Source organism: Meleagris gallopavo, chromosome 7, assembly GCF_905368555.1.
Source record: "Meleagris gallopavo chromosome 7, MGAL_WU_HG_1.1, whole genome shotgun sequence".
Lineage (NCBI taxonomy): Eukaryota > Metazoa > Chordata > Aves > Galliformes > Phasianidae > Meleagris > Meleagris gallopavo.
This window is the reverse complement of record NC_139410.1, coordinates 12,774,812-12,788,533: the sequence shown is the minus strand read 5'-3', so window position 1 is coordinate 12,788,533 and position 13,722 is coordinate 12,774,812. Positions and strand designations below refer to the sequence as shown.

The 13,722-nt window shown below is 38.8% G+C and overlaps 1 protein-coding gene across 1 annotated transcript; it reads left to right on the top strand.

Annotated features, from left to right (window-relative positions):
* Positions 1–914: 914 nt before the first annotated feature.
* On the top strand, positions 915–12,017 carry ICOS (inducible T cell costimulator). The gene is made up of 6 exons (XM_003207501.5): positions 915–987; positions 7,253–7,291; positions 8,221–8,559; positions 9,714–9,826; positions 10,436–10,526; positions 11,059–12,017. The coding sequence occupies exons 1-5, from the start codon at positions 930–932 to the stop codon at positions 10,523–10,525; spliced, it is 639 nt and encodes a 212-aa protein (XP_003207549.3). The 5' UTR covers positions 915–929; the 3' UTR covers position 10,526; positions 11,059–12,017.
* Positions 12,018–13,722: the final 1,705 nt, after the last annotated feature.

The following is a 13,722-nucleotide window of genomic DNA, read 5'->3' as shown; positions in this document are numbered from 1 at the left end:
ACTCTTTTGTGTTTACTAGCATATGTATGACAGTCAGGAATGCTAAATGCATCTAATTTATTAAACATCATTTAGAAACTGTTTTTCCAACATGTTACCTGCCCTAAAATTAGTATTACAAACATAATAAATAGCCAGTTCTAAATAGTTGTAGAATATTTTATCCTAGAGAGTCCTAAAGCATTTCCTGGATACAGATGGATCACAGGTGAGAATACAGTGCGTAGCACAAAAGCAGAGGGAGGGAGGGAGAGAAGCTTCTGACCTAAGGCCCTGGGGCAGTGAGTTAGTTCTTTCAAAAGTTTCTCATGTCTGCACAGAGCAAGCCAGAACTTCAGGGTGGAAGTCTGACACGAGTGAGCCTCCAAGATGACACAGGGATGAATGAATCCTTCTTGTGACCCAGCTCTGTTCTTCCACCAAATTCCAGGACCGGGACCAGGAGGAGCCTCCTGCCCTACTGGATATCAGTTACTACACGGAGCAGTACCACCAGCTTTGGTGGGAGAAGCCTGGCCACCAGCAGCAAGAAAACACACACATACTGTAAGCTAACTTAAGGTAGAAATCTCTGATCAATGGCTATCTGCAGGAAGTGTGCTGGTGGTGACAGCAACATCTATCGTGACAGATTTAACCAGAAGTAACATTTGCGGAAGTGGACATCAAAGGTAATGTAAGAATATCTTTCATCTTCCTGTCTGTGACAGCAAGCCATGAGGTAGGAAAAAAAATAAGCAGTGAACTCCACAGGTGTGGGCGACAGCTAATGCTGACATAGCTGTAACGTAGTCAGGGGTTAAATAAAAAGGTCCTTCTGATTATCATATAATTTCCCCCATTGCCCACAAACCACTTCCTTTTCTACCCATGAATTCTTCTCCATGTTCACAGCAGACAGAAAGCTGATGCCTCTGTGTCAGGCAAGCATGAAGTCAGTTGCAGTAACTTTCTATCTCTTCTGCTTTCAGTTTGAAGCCTTGTGTGGTAAGTAGTATTTTGGATTATTCTCCTTGTAGTGATGTTTCTACGGAATATAACCTACCAAGTGAAGGGAGAGAGTAAATGAGATGTGATAGCAAGGGGTTGGAGAAATTACAATAATTAAGGGAAACAGCTGCAAAAAGTCTGCTCTCAACTTTAAGATCGCTAGAGCTGGTAGGAATAGAATTCTTGCTAGCACAGGGCGTTTAGGCTGAAACAAAGTACAAGTTTGCATTGTTCGTATTCTTTAGCTCTTCTGCTCAGTGTTATCCTCTAGCTGTTTAGACCGTATGCTCTAGCCAGCTTCCATTGCTGGGCACAAAGTCTTACAGTAGCAAACTGCTTACAACAAATAGCTTAATAACAAAAGCTAAGTTATTGATATTAATTGAGGTCATGCTCGGGCAGGGAATTTTTGTACTGTGAAAAATGTCTCCTGTATGCAAGAGTGGATGAGATCATTCTGATGCAGGCTTGAAATGTGGAATGACTTAAAAGGAGGTGTAGATCTTCCAAGGCTGTGTTTAAGGGGCAGGGTGACGGTGTTGATCTCGTCCATCTATAAACATAGATGTTGCAATGTTGCATTGATGTTCGCATTTTGCAAAGTTCAGTGTTTTATCACAGCTATACAAAGTAAAATACCAGAGATCACATTTATCTGTGGCCTCTCTGAAACCTACATATATCATGGCCAGCATGGTATTATACGTGCTATAAAAAATAAAAAAATTGGGTTAATTCATAGGGAAGGAAGATTGTGGCAAGTATCTCTAAAGGGACACAAGCTGTTGTGTTTTCTTCTCTCCAAAAAATTATCTTGAAATCTACCAACTAAAACATCCTCTCAATTTCTCAGGTAGTCAATTTAGCAGCTGTTCTTCACCAGCACTCTTCTACACGTGGTTGGAGCCACCTACAATGAAATTTCCTGTAGGAAGAAATAGGCTGCAATTCTAAGGGTGAAATAATTTTCTACCTGATACCGGCGTTTTCCCCTTTCTGTCTTCCTTCCAACACAGAGCATATAACTTGGGGCAGGGCCTAGTAAGAGGAGATGGCAGGAGAAAGAGATTGTTTCCAATCTCTTCCAAATGTGAGGAGTGGTATTTCTCACATTTTTTCCTTACAGTGCTTTTGGTATAACAAGTACTAATTATTATTGTTATTTGCAAAAAGAAGAGAACTGTAAAACATGAGTTGGTGTAATACACATTAGCACTATCCCCTCATTTAGGGAGTGAGTTAGCGTTCTGGAATTGTGGCAGATTTTTGGGAGTAAAAACAGAGTAACTGAGGGTGTTTATTTGTGTATTTTTTAGCAAGCTTTACTTCTGATCTGTGGATTTTTATTTCAATGTAAATAGCTCACAGAAGGTGATATATAAGTGCATATATGTATATGTAATTTGGTAACCCAACTGTGATCAAGAAATAGTAAGAGCATGAAGTCTCTTACATAGATGAACACTGGCATCAGGATTTCAGAATATGGAGCTGTAGGACTCCACAGCACATGAGGCTCTGGGCTCTGAAATGCTGTACGTGAGCTTTTGCAGGCCAACATTTGCAAAGCATTATCACTGTTTACCCACAGATCTTTGGCTGTCAGGAGGAAACAATGGTCATTTCCCAGAAGGGTGTCTGAAATAGCACCAGCAATGGCTCCTGTGCTGGCGGTATATTTTATAACTGCTTCCATATTTCACAACAGATCTTACACCATAAAAATAATTCAAGCGATAGTTTCTTTGAGTAATTTTGGCTGCTACTAGTTTTGCCCAGAAGCACTGCTTTCCTCTCTTAATCTCTGATTCTCAAATGATAGGAGCATGTTAATTTCAGGTTAATGACTGATTACACTGAATTGACAGTGTTATCTTTCCTTGAAAGGTTAAAAAACTATAGCTGCTTAAATAAAACAATATACAAACAATATAAACAAAACTGTAAAAACAGCATGCAGTTTCATTATGTGTTTAGCATTAACATAGCAGAAGTGCTTGTTTTGAAAGCTGAGTCTGCACCATACTTGATCATTTTCAGAGGCAAACACATTCAAGTGAAATTATGCTTGTTCTTTTAATCAGATAATTAGCTTTCTGAAAGCTGGGGCAGGTAAAACAAAATGCAAGTAAACCAAGAAAGAATACTCTATTCTATTCTCCTACCCTAAAATTCATGTTTTAAAATTAATCTATTACGACCAAAATGTACAGTGGATCTTGATATTTGCAAATAGCATTGGGTCTGCCAAAGAGCAATGAGAAAGCTCAAAGTTGCAGTCCCATTAAAATGAAAATAACCTGCCTTTCAGTGGCTTATGTGTCCAAGCACCATTACCACAGAAATTTCAAAGCTTCTGCCAAAGTATTTTCCACTGCAGTAAAGATTAAAGTAAGTAAGTCTATTAAAGCAAATGAGATGGACATATCTGTTATCCAGGTAACCTCTTATAGAAATTTACATGACTGTAAGTATGCATATACTATGTATATGCAAGTGTATATGTGGGTGCATACGCACATATGCACACACTTTCATAGTTTAATGTAACAAGACGTTAATCTCATATACATGTTCATCCTCTGGATTCACTTGACCACATGATCTGCTTTACATGAGGTAAGCTAGGAACAGCTCTACACAAGACCAGTGTGACACTTCTATAATATCAATGAAAGTTTTGTTTCTTCTTATCTCAAATTCCTTGTTGAGGTTTAACCCTGCAGGTGGCTCAGCACCACAGTTGTTCGCTTGCTCCCCTCCCCCTTCCCAGTGAGATTGGAGGGAGAATCAGGGAAAAAAAGGTAGAACTCATGAGTTGAGATAAAACTAATTACTAAGATAGAGAAAAGGAAAAGGATAATAGTTATGCCTACATACCTTTTTGTGACTGCATATAACAAATGATGCACAAGTGATTGTCACCACCACCTGACCGATGCCCAGCTAGCCCCTTGAGCAGTGGAAGAGAACCAGATGAACTTCCACCTCCTTCAGAATTCCTTCTGCACGATGTCATACGGTATGGAATATCCCTTTGGACAGCTTGAGCCAACTGTCCTAATTCTGTTCTCTCCCAACTCCTTGGACCCTTCTCTGAGAATGTACAGCATTCTCTGCTCTGTACAGCAATGCTTAGCAGCAGCTATGAACACCGGTGTGTTAACAACTTTGTTTTTCTACCAGAATTAAAAACATAGTGCCGTACCAAACACTCTGAAGAAAACAATTTCATCCTAGCTGAAGCTAAGACACTCCTTGTATTACAATTGAATCCGTTGTTTTATGAAAAATAAATGGACAAATGCAAGTAGTTTTACTACTGCAGTGATGTTTTTTTGTTCATTTTCAACCATAACATGATGTAGTATTTTATTCACCTTTTTTTTTTATATATATATATTTGGGGGGTGTTATGAGTAAATCCTTCAATGTTACTGTACATTTTAACCTCCATGTCCTATCCTCCATTCCCCTAAATGTACATTTACTGCGATAGTGGCTTGACAAATGACATTGCAAATGTGTCTGGCCATTACCCACAGGGTCCACAGGATTACCCTAGGAATGAACCGCTATAAATGAGCACAGGAGAATGAGAGTTTCAGCTGTGGGGAGGGGGAATAAGCTACATTTTAGTATGCAGAGAGTGAGAGAATTCACATCAAGACTGATGCAGAATAGCTAGCGAGCTGGAAATTCATATTAAACCTCACTCATTGTGTTTATCCATGTAGATAATTTTGTATTTTAATCTCAGGCACTGCTAATCTCATTTTAAAATGTGCTGCCTTCATACTATGCTAAATACACTCCTCTGTATGGTCAGTTGTTTCAGAAGAATACTAATTGCATTTTCCAGAATGCTCAATCACAGAAATACATTATTGAGACTTTCTTGAAAATAGCCAGTTACAGCTTCTGGGCCTGAGAGGATGCAAGATGATCTTTCAGCTTGCTGCAAGGTACATGAACTCACCTCTCCCTGCCCTTTTCCATTAAAAACAAAGATTAAAACCACAATCTCTAACAAAGATTTCAAACCACCCAGTATGAAAGGGCAATTTCTTTAGCCAACAGCAGAATTAAAGTGTTCTCAGAGGCAATCAGAGGAATGAAATTCCAAGCTGTTGCTGTGAGCAGAGTAGTTGGGGGCCTGTGGTACTGCTGGACTCTAACTGCCTGGCCCTGGGTCAGCACCTGCTCCCTCTGCCTCTGCTTCTCTCTCCCTCTCCCTCTCAACTCTCTCTCTCCTTCTCCCTCTCCATCTCCTTCTCCTCTAGCATTGGTAAACGCAGAAGCCTCAGCCAACAGTGGTATCTGGCCAGCTTACACACACACCACGCTCTCAGCTTCTGCTGTATCAATCCACTTCCTGCTTTCTTTCTGTGCCTAAATAATTAGTCTGCTATTGGACCTAATTTTAAAAGTATATGTTATCAAACTACAGTACACTGAAACTACACAGTGTTTTAAAACACCTTCATTTCAAATGTTGTTCTCGTAGCAGCTGTTTTCTTTCACTACTCAATATACAAGTCACTGAGAGCCGTTTCCTTCTTTGACCTTTGCTCCCAGCTTGTCAGGCTGTACACTACTCTGAGGGCTTAAACAGTCTGTATCTGGGACTTTATTGCGTTTAGGCCTATGTTTCAGTGTTGTTTGACAAGTTGTGTGCTTTTTCCATCTTATCTTCACACTAGCAGTACAAGTTACCTTGTCTGTTATCACACATTTAAGTCCTGAAAGAGGTACAGATATTGGAACTGTTGCTGTTTGGCACAGGGTCGCTGGCTGTGCACAGTGGGCCAGGGAAGAAAGTGATAACTGGGAAAAGAGAGAAACAATCAAAAAGGGATAACAGTTTGTATTGCTTTCCAACTGCGCACCAAAAAGCATCTTCCAGAAGTCCATTATCTTTGCATCATAATAAAAATATTTTAAACAACCATTCTTTGCAATGTCCTCGCCAGTGGTGATAATCGGGAAGCAAGAATTCAAAGCAGAAAAAAGCACAGACACTAAAGGATTATCCCAGTTCAGAAAGAGAACTGAGAACATATGACAGTACATGAATGACAGTAATCTTCTGTCCCTGTGCATATGCAGGCTGGATGTCTTAGATTATAGGTGTCCTGGGAAAAGGATTATTTATGCTGTGCAACCAGTGCAATACCCAGTACAGCAGTAAAATGCTTCTGTGTGGACCTAGACTACCATGTAGCAGTAACAAGAATATGATGTTGTATCACATCTTTATATGCAAATATTTGCCCACTATTTCCTTAGCATGATAAAATCCTAATGTAGAGTGTATTCCAGTCTAAGCAACTTCTTAAGAACGTAAACAACCAGAAGACAGGAAAAGCAGATATAAGTTTCATAACTTTACACCTGTCTGTGTATGACACAAACCTCTAATTTTACAGCATTGTGAAAAAGTCTAAATGAAACACTGCTAGGCTCTGCTATGCCTGCTACTGACATACAAAGTATTTCAAAGTAGTACATGTCACCGATGCAGAAAGGAAATTCTCAGTGTTTCCATGATGGATGGTGATGCAGGCAGAAACTCAAAAAAGTCCAGAATAATTATTAAAAGTGTGCCATGCCTAATCATGATGGACTGAATGCAGCTTGATAATCATGAATGAAGTAAATTTTCTGTTGAAAAAAGAACGAAGCTCTATGCACTGCTTGGATACTTTCTTGCTGTTTATCTTGTAGCACCTTCCAAATAGGTATTCATCCAGCATGTGCCACAAGATGTTTTGATGCAGTGCTGAGGTGCAGGGGAAACAGAAAAAACATTCAATGAAGTGGGAAGTCTCTAAGGTCTGGGATCAAAGTATAATGTAAGCTTATTGGCAACGCTGGATTTGTGAGAAAAAACAACAGTATGCTTTTTAATTTTGGGTGGATTTCCTCAGTATCTTTGGGGAGATTTTACTCTCATCTCAGTTATGATTTATTAAGTACACCTATTGTTTCTACAGAAGTGTTTTATGGATTTCTAAGTGTTACATATGTTGTCAATATTAATTCCTGTCAACTCATTTTTTTCTACACTAATTTTTACACTTGGAGCTTTTATTGTACCATGGGATTTTACAAAGTAGCACTGAGACAAGATCAGATAGGCTTATGACACAGGTACGAACACTAGAATATAACTTTGGCATCTTAATATTGAATGGCTCAGCCTTTGTTCCTGCATCTCTCTTCTTGAATTTTAAGAAGGCAACAATTTTGTATTTTTCAGGAGCTGATACATGCTCATCAAGATTGTGCAAAAATATAGGTAAGACACTTGCATAATTTCGTTTATGGTTTCAGTGCCTTTCTAGATCAGAAAATACTGCCCTCAAAGAAGTAGATTGTCCTTTTTTTTTAATAGCACACTTCAACTTTTTTTTTCTGACAGTATTCCTATGCTACTGATTGTTGGCTTTACAAAAGTGAGATACCAAGAGGTCCTCAATTAGTTCATTTTTTCTTCTCCAAGGAAATCAAATTAGAAACATTGTCCAGAATTAGAGAGTTGTACAACATCTGTCAATGTTTTTTGACAATGTTTTGGAGAAGGTCAAATATGATTTTTGAATTGTGTGTGAATGTATGTACACAGTCATATTTGTTCTCTACTTCTCTCATCATGTTGGTGATAAAGCTCATATAGCTATCTAAGAAAATGTGCTTAAACCTTATGGCATGTCTCAAACCAGTATCTCAAAAGGAAAATCTTGTGGTCAAAGCATCATATGTAGAATTTTGGGGTTCAAATCTTATTTCACGTTTTCAGCTACAGCATTAGGGTTCTGATTACAAACCCTAAATCAGAAAACATTATCATCATCTTCATCTTGTCTTGTTTTATCTACAAATACGACAAGACTGAGGTAGGGATTATATGACCACACATTCTTTGGTCAAAGGAGACCTTTAAACATTATCAAATAAGTCATTGACCCAGTGCCTGTCCAGCTTTGCAGCACACAGCAGTCCAGCTGTTAATCTCATTTATTTTCTCAGTAGTGTATGACATAACCTGAATGATGCACTAGCATCTCATGATATGGGCTGCTTTGCAAAGCCAGATTGTTCTGAGTTCTGATTGTTAAGCTCCTATCATATGGTTCACTTGCTTTGTTTTAATGAGTTTCTTAACATCTTTGAGAATTTCTTTGTTGCTGTTTGAGTGATTGCACTTAACTGTTCTCATATTTTCAGATAAGCTTCAGGTCTCGGACCCCCAGGGGATAGTAAAATTTGAAAATGGAAACTTCAAGTTAATATTCCAAAACCCCAAAAATGTGAGTGAGTTCAGCATGACCCTCCTCAAAGGGCATGAAAGGAAGGCAATCTGTGCGCTCCATGTGAGTAAGAATAAAGCTGTCCCAGAGAGTAATGTTACCTACTGCCAGGCAGAGCATTCAAATACCAGCACCACCTTCATTCTGACAAATCTGGACAGAAAGCACATCGACACTTATACCTGCTGCCTGGAGAGTTTATTACCCCCCCCTTACATAGACTGCCACTTGAAAGAAACTTATTTGTACATCCAAGGTAAGTTTTCTTTCCTTCTCCCCTCACTTCAGCTTCCTGATGAGTAGACAGTAGGCATAGCTTATTGAAAGCAGCAGTGAAAAATGTGACTAAAGTTTGCACAGACAGTTCCAAGAGAACAGAGAATACTCAGTAAGGAACTGGTGGCAGTGGAACAGTATTGATTGAGAGCTCAACAAGTCCTCCCTGTATTTATTTGTCCTAATTGGCAGGTTTGCAGCCTATGCTGAGTTCTGCATATTGTTGGGGATGCCCAAGTTACATAGAAAAGGACTTGGACTAACTCCAGGAGACTTACTACACAGACATTAATTCTGAATGACCTTTCATTTGATGGCTTTTTAGTATATTAAGTTGAAACAGCTAATATATTTTTTTCTCCTCTTCTTGGTTCTCCATATAGATGAATAGCACTACTGTACTGTCTGCGGTCCTTCCCTCTCCATCATTTCCCATTTCTCAACATCATGTATAAACAAAGATAGAAGCAGAAATACTGAGGCTTATATCATGTGACTGAGTCAAATGATCTACTATCCCCCTCTGCACTTAAAACACGTTGATCTCAGAATTAAGCTGTGACATCCTTTTTTTGTCAGCAGTGTTTCCTGATCAATTCCTGTCAATTCCTGTCAATTCCTGTTTGTCCTCATAGATGGGCACTCGTAGCTATTGCTGCTTGTTTCATGCCCTATTGTATTTTCTCCCAGACCTGAGCAAGGTTCATCTTCTGCTCCCCGGCTTGCCTTTCTATCCAAACATGAATGTCAAAGGCCCCTCTTCTTTGGAGCAGGCCACCTTTTATATCACCTGTGTTTCTTTCTGAATGTAAGCATACACCTTGTTCACATTTCCAAACCTGTAATACCATCACATTCTAAAGACTGCCTTGGTTTCTTTTCAATCTACTCTTTTAGCCTTCTGCACCAACAATTAGGGTTTCACCTTTCCTTCTGGAAAACAACAGTGTTCTTTTTCCTGCTGTACACAGTTTTCCAAAGCAGCTTTTCAACTCAGGGAAATCCTTCTCCAGACACACTTTGTCTGTTTCATCAGATATGAAAGAAAGAAGGGGAAATAATTTGAAAAGTCATCTATAGGAGAACAAATGGTGCTGATTTTCAGCAATGACTTATTTGCTTTTTTATCTCCAGATAAGGAAGACTGCTTTTCACAAGGAATCATGTCATGGATAATTATTGGCCTGATTGCATTTGCCCTGATTTCATGTGTCTGCTGCGTAGTAGCCTGTAGCTTAAGGAACAAGGTAAAGAAGTCCATAAGATTCTGCACAACCCTCCTTCATTGAGGTCATGGATAGGGAACTTCATTTTATAAGATTTAGAGAGTGGAACAGGCACATACTCCGCAAGTAATGTGTTTTTTGACAGAGACGCAGTTGTTAATTTACCACTGGAATTCAGTCACCTATGACAGCAGCTCAGATTTAATTTTTCTAAAACAGAACTGTCTATTGATTTAAGGGTTGGGAATCATAGAAAAGAGGAAAAAAGATGCGTGGGTCAGCAGAATTACTTTGGTAAGCAATTCACTTGATTGTTTTTTTCAAGAGGGGAAAACAAATCATCAGTGGAGCAATTCCAGCTCTGTTCTGGAGCAAAACCATTAAAACAAAGAACCAGTCAGCTCAGGAAAGAAAGGAGATCAGGGACATTTGTCATTTTTCTGGATGGTGTATGTTTTTCATTTTTAGTTTGTTCTATCCCAAGTTTTCTACCTTGATGCCTGTCTATTCAGGTTTTAATATTCCCACTGAAAACAGTCAGATTAACTGCCCTCTTTAAAGAACAACAGGAGGAGTGGTGGAGGTTAGTGGCCACAAATTAAATTCATGGCATTTTCTCTCTGTTTGCAGAATCAGCAGTGTGAATCCAGCTCCCATGAGTACAACAGTGAATATATGCCCATGGCAGCAGTGAATGCAGCTAAAAAACCAAGAATCTGAGGTTGTATTAAGCCTACAAGTGCTTCAACTTTGCTTGTATCTGTTGCAAAGTTTTCTCTGGGAAGGAAAGAACAGCTTGCTGTGTCTCCCATTGGTTCTAGGCAGGTAGATGGGTGGGAGGGGTTGGCACAGTATCTTGTTAATGTAGTTTTTGCTGCCACGTAGCAGGAAAGGGAAAAAAAGCAAAATCTTTGGGAAGCTTTTGAATCAGAATGGTGGGCTGGTTCCTAGAAATGCAATTGCTTCACATCAGTGCACAGTAATGATCTCATGCATGAGGAAGGAATGTATACTGTTCCATTCAGATTATTCAAATACTGTGCGATACTCAAGATCTCTCTGAGGAAGTGATTTGCTAAGATTTGCTCAGGGTTTCTGGTTGGCAGCAAATAATCTGTAAGGAATGAGTAATTTCCTAACTACTCAAACACTGCCAGTAGCCAGAAACAGTTTGGATAGAGAACAGAAGCAGGGGTTGGACTGATTCAAATATACATGTGTTGCATGTAACTTATTCTCCACTTCTCTTTCAGGTTTAAGTTGCTTATGGGATAGAAATTTTGGCAGCAGAAGTTTTCTAGCTACTTGAACCTGGATAACAGGAAATCAGCATTTCTTCACCTTCCTCTGCCTCCCTGAGTTCTTATGATGGCCCTGTGCTCAGTCATGATACTGATGTTCTAGTATACTGTTCTAAGCTGTTTTGCTCTCACCTTGCGTGTTAACTGGCACACTGCCTGATCCACTGACTTGTGCATGAAGTGCTAGCAATGTGTTAAAGATGTCAGCTTTTAGCTGAAGAAAATGTTGTGTTTGCTTGAGAGTAGATTCCCGTAGTGCTGCAACAGAGGGAACTTCTATTTTCTACAGTTTCTACGGTAAACTTTCCACTGGGGACAAAAGAAAAAGACTACCTCCAATGCCAATGCCAATGCATTGCACAAGCCCTTTTGTTAGGGCTAATTTATGATGCCATGAATTCATCCTAATATTCGCTGTCGAACTTCCTTGCACCACACTAGGAGTGAGCAGTATGCACATGTTCTCCTGCAAACTGTGAGACAGCAGGGAAACAAAACCTGAGAAAGCACAGCAGAGACTTTACTATGACTCAGAACCTCAAGTACACGCAGCTGCATTTCTCATATTTGTGCTGTCGGTACATCTTTGCCATTTGTACATTAGGGGGTCTCTTATTTAATTAAATTCTGGATTCTCCTATCAGAAGAGGAATTTTTACTCCAACTGTTCTTTAAATCAGTTCAAACCTGCGGAATTGCTCCCTCAACTAGGAAGTAAGATCTCTTCATGTCTTAACAGCCCAAATACAACACAGTCCACAAAACCAGTGTATTCATGACTCTGCTTTGCAACTATCTACCAATTATCCACTTCCGTAGTGGATTTAGCGGTTACTTGACCAGCGGATTTCTCAGAGCCTATAATATGAATGAGATAATTGAATGAATGAATAAATGAATTAAATGATCAATCCTTCACTCTATTTGTGAAATCCACCAAAACTCTGGACCATAAATGACCAACTGGAAATTCTACCTGAATATATTGCCAACATTTGGCTGCATGAAGCAGAGCAGTGCACTGTCGAGTCTCTGTAATTCTTTGGCAAAACAAATATTGGTCAGAGGATACAATGCTGTTTGTCTGATAAACAGAAATCTGGTTTCAAATTTGATAGGGTAAACAGGGATCATCAGGCACAGAAAGGAAGTAAGCTGTTATGTCAAGACCAGAGTTTTCCTCAAAAGAAGTCTAAATACGTAGAGGTATCGCAGAGAAAAGGTGCAGATTGTTCACTGTTACATTAAGAAAAGTGAAAATGAGAAAGGTAGAAAGGTACTGAAAGAAGTGAGGCCTGCCAGTTTAGCAGGAGCTAACCCACTAAGACAACCAGCTCCTAGGTACAGATGTAGAGGGGCAGCCTGGCATGCTGGGTAAGATTCTTTTCTGTTGTTCCATCACATAATTTTGCCATTTTTCTTAAGCTCCCTAACAGACAAAACTATCCCCCACAAATACATCCACAAATGCATTGTTTCAATATTTTGAAAATCATTGGTAAAAACATTGGATTTGAAAATTATCAGTGAATAATAACCTCTACTGCTTATGATAAATGCTTGATATAAAATACTGTGTAACAGAGAAATCTTACTCCCTGGAACTTCCAACCAGACTGAGAAAGAAATTCATGGAGTAGAGAATTACTGAAAGAATGAAAAAACTGAGGTTTGTCTTAAGATGCTGCTGTGAAAAAGATATGTCAAAATATGTTGTACTCTAGAGAAAAAAAAAAAAGGATTAAATCCACTGTAACAAAGCTTTGGGAAGTTTCAGTTTTCATCACTGCTTTTTAATTCTTAATAGAACTTCTTTTTGTTATACCATGTATCGTTAGGAAATACAATGAGTGCATACATGTCATATATAAAGAAATAAGCTCTCCAACCTCCACACTTCAAGAGGGAGATGGTAGGGGCAGTTTATAACCACAATGGGAAACATAAGAAGAGGAAAAAATGAAGAAAAAAAAGATTAAAAAAAAGGTGAAAACCAAGAATTTGGAGATGTTTCCATGCAGTGAGGTAATTATGCTGTTTTTGATTGGTTAATTTCCTGTTGGTTTTTTTTTTCATGAAAATGTCTTTTTTCTTCTTGCCCTTGTTTTTCATTTCTTTTAATCCCTTATGCTATACAGTAACATTCAGGAATATTTGGGACATTTTTCAGTTTCTGCCACTTTAGTGCCCTCAAATTAAAAGGAGAGGGAAGAAAATGAATAAGAGCAGAATGAGAAACAATCTGTGAAAAAAATAACATGAGCTGAGTCTACAGACTGAGTGACAAAAAGAACTAAAATAAAAGAGAAGAAAAAATGAATCAAGAAGAATAAACAAAAAGTCCAATATTCTCATAGGCCAGCAACTCAAAAAGTCAAAACTCTTTTTGGAAACTCCTAGTTTTGGGAAAATACCATTTTAACAGGAAAAAAAGAAAAAAAAAGATCAAATGGAAATATTTCAGTCAACTCTTGTATAAAATCCACTTACAAGCAGAAACATCAGTAACATACAAACAACCTCCAGGAAATGAGATTTTGGGGGTGGGGAAATAAACTACTAAGAAGCAATCTCAACCTGTTTCCTTTGTTTGCAGTGTAAAAGTTTAGGATTGTA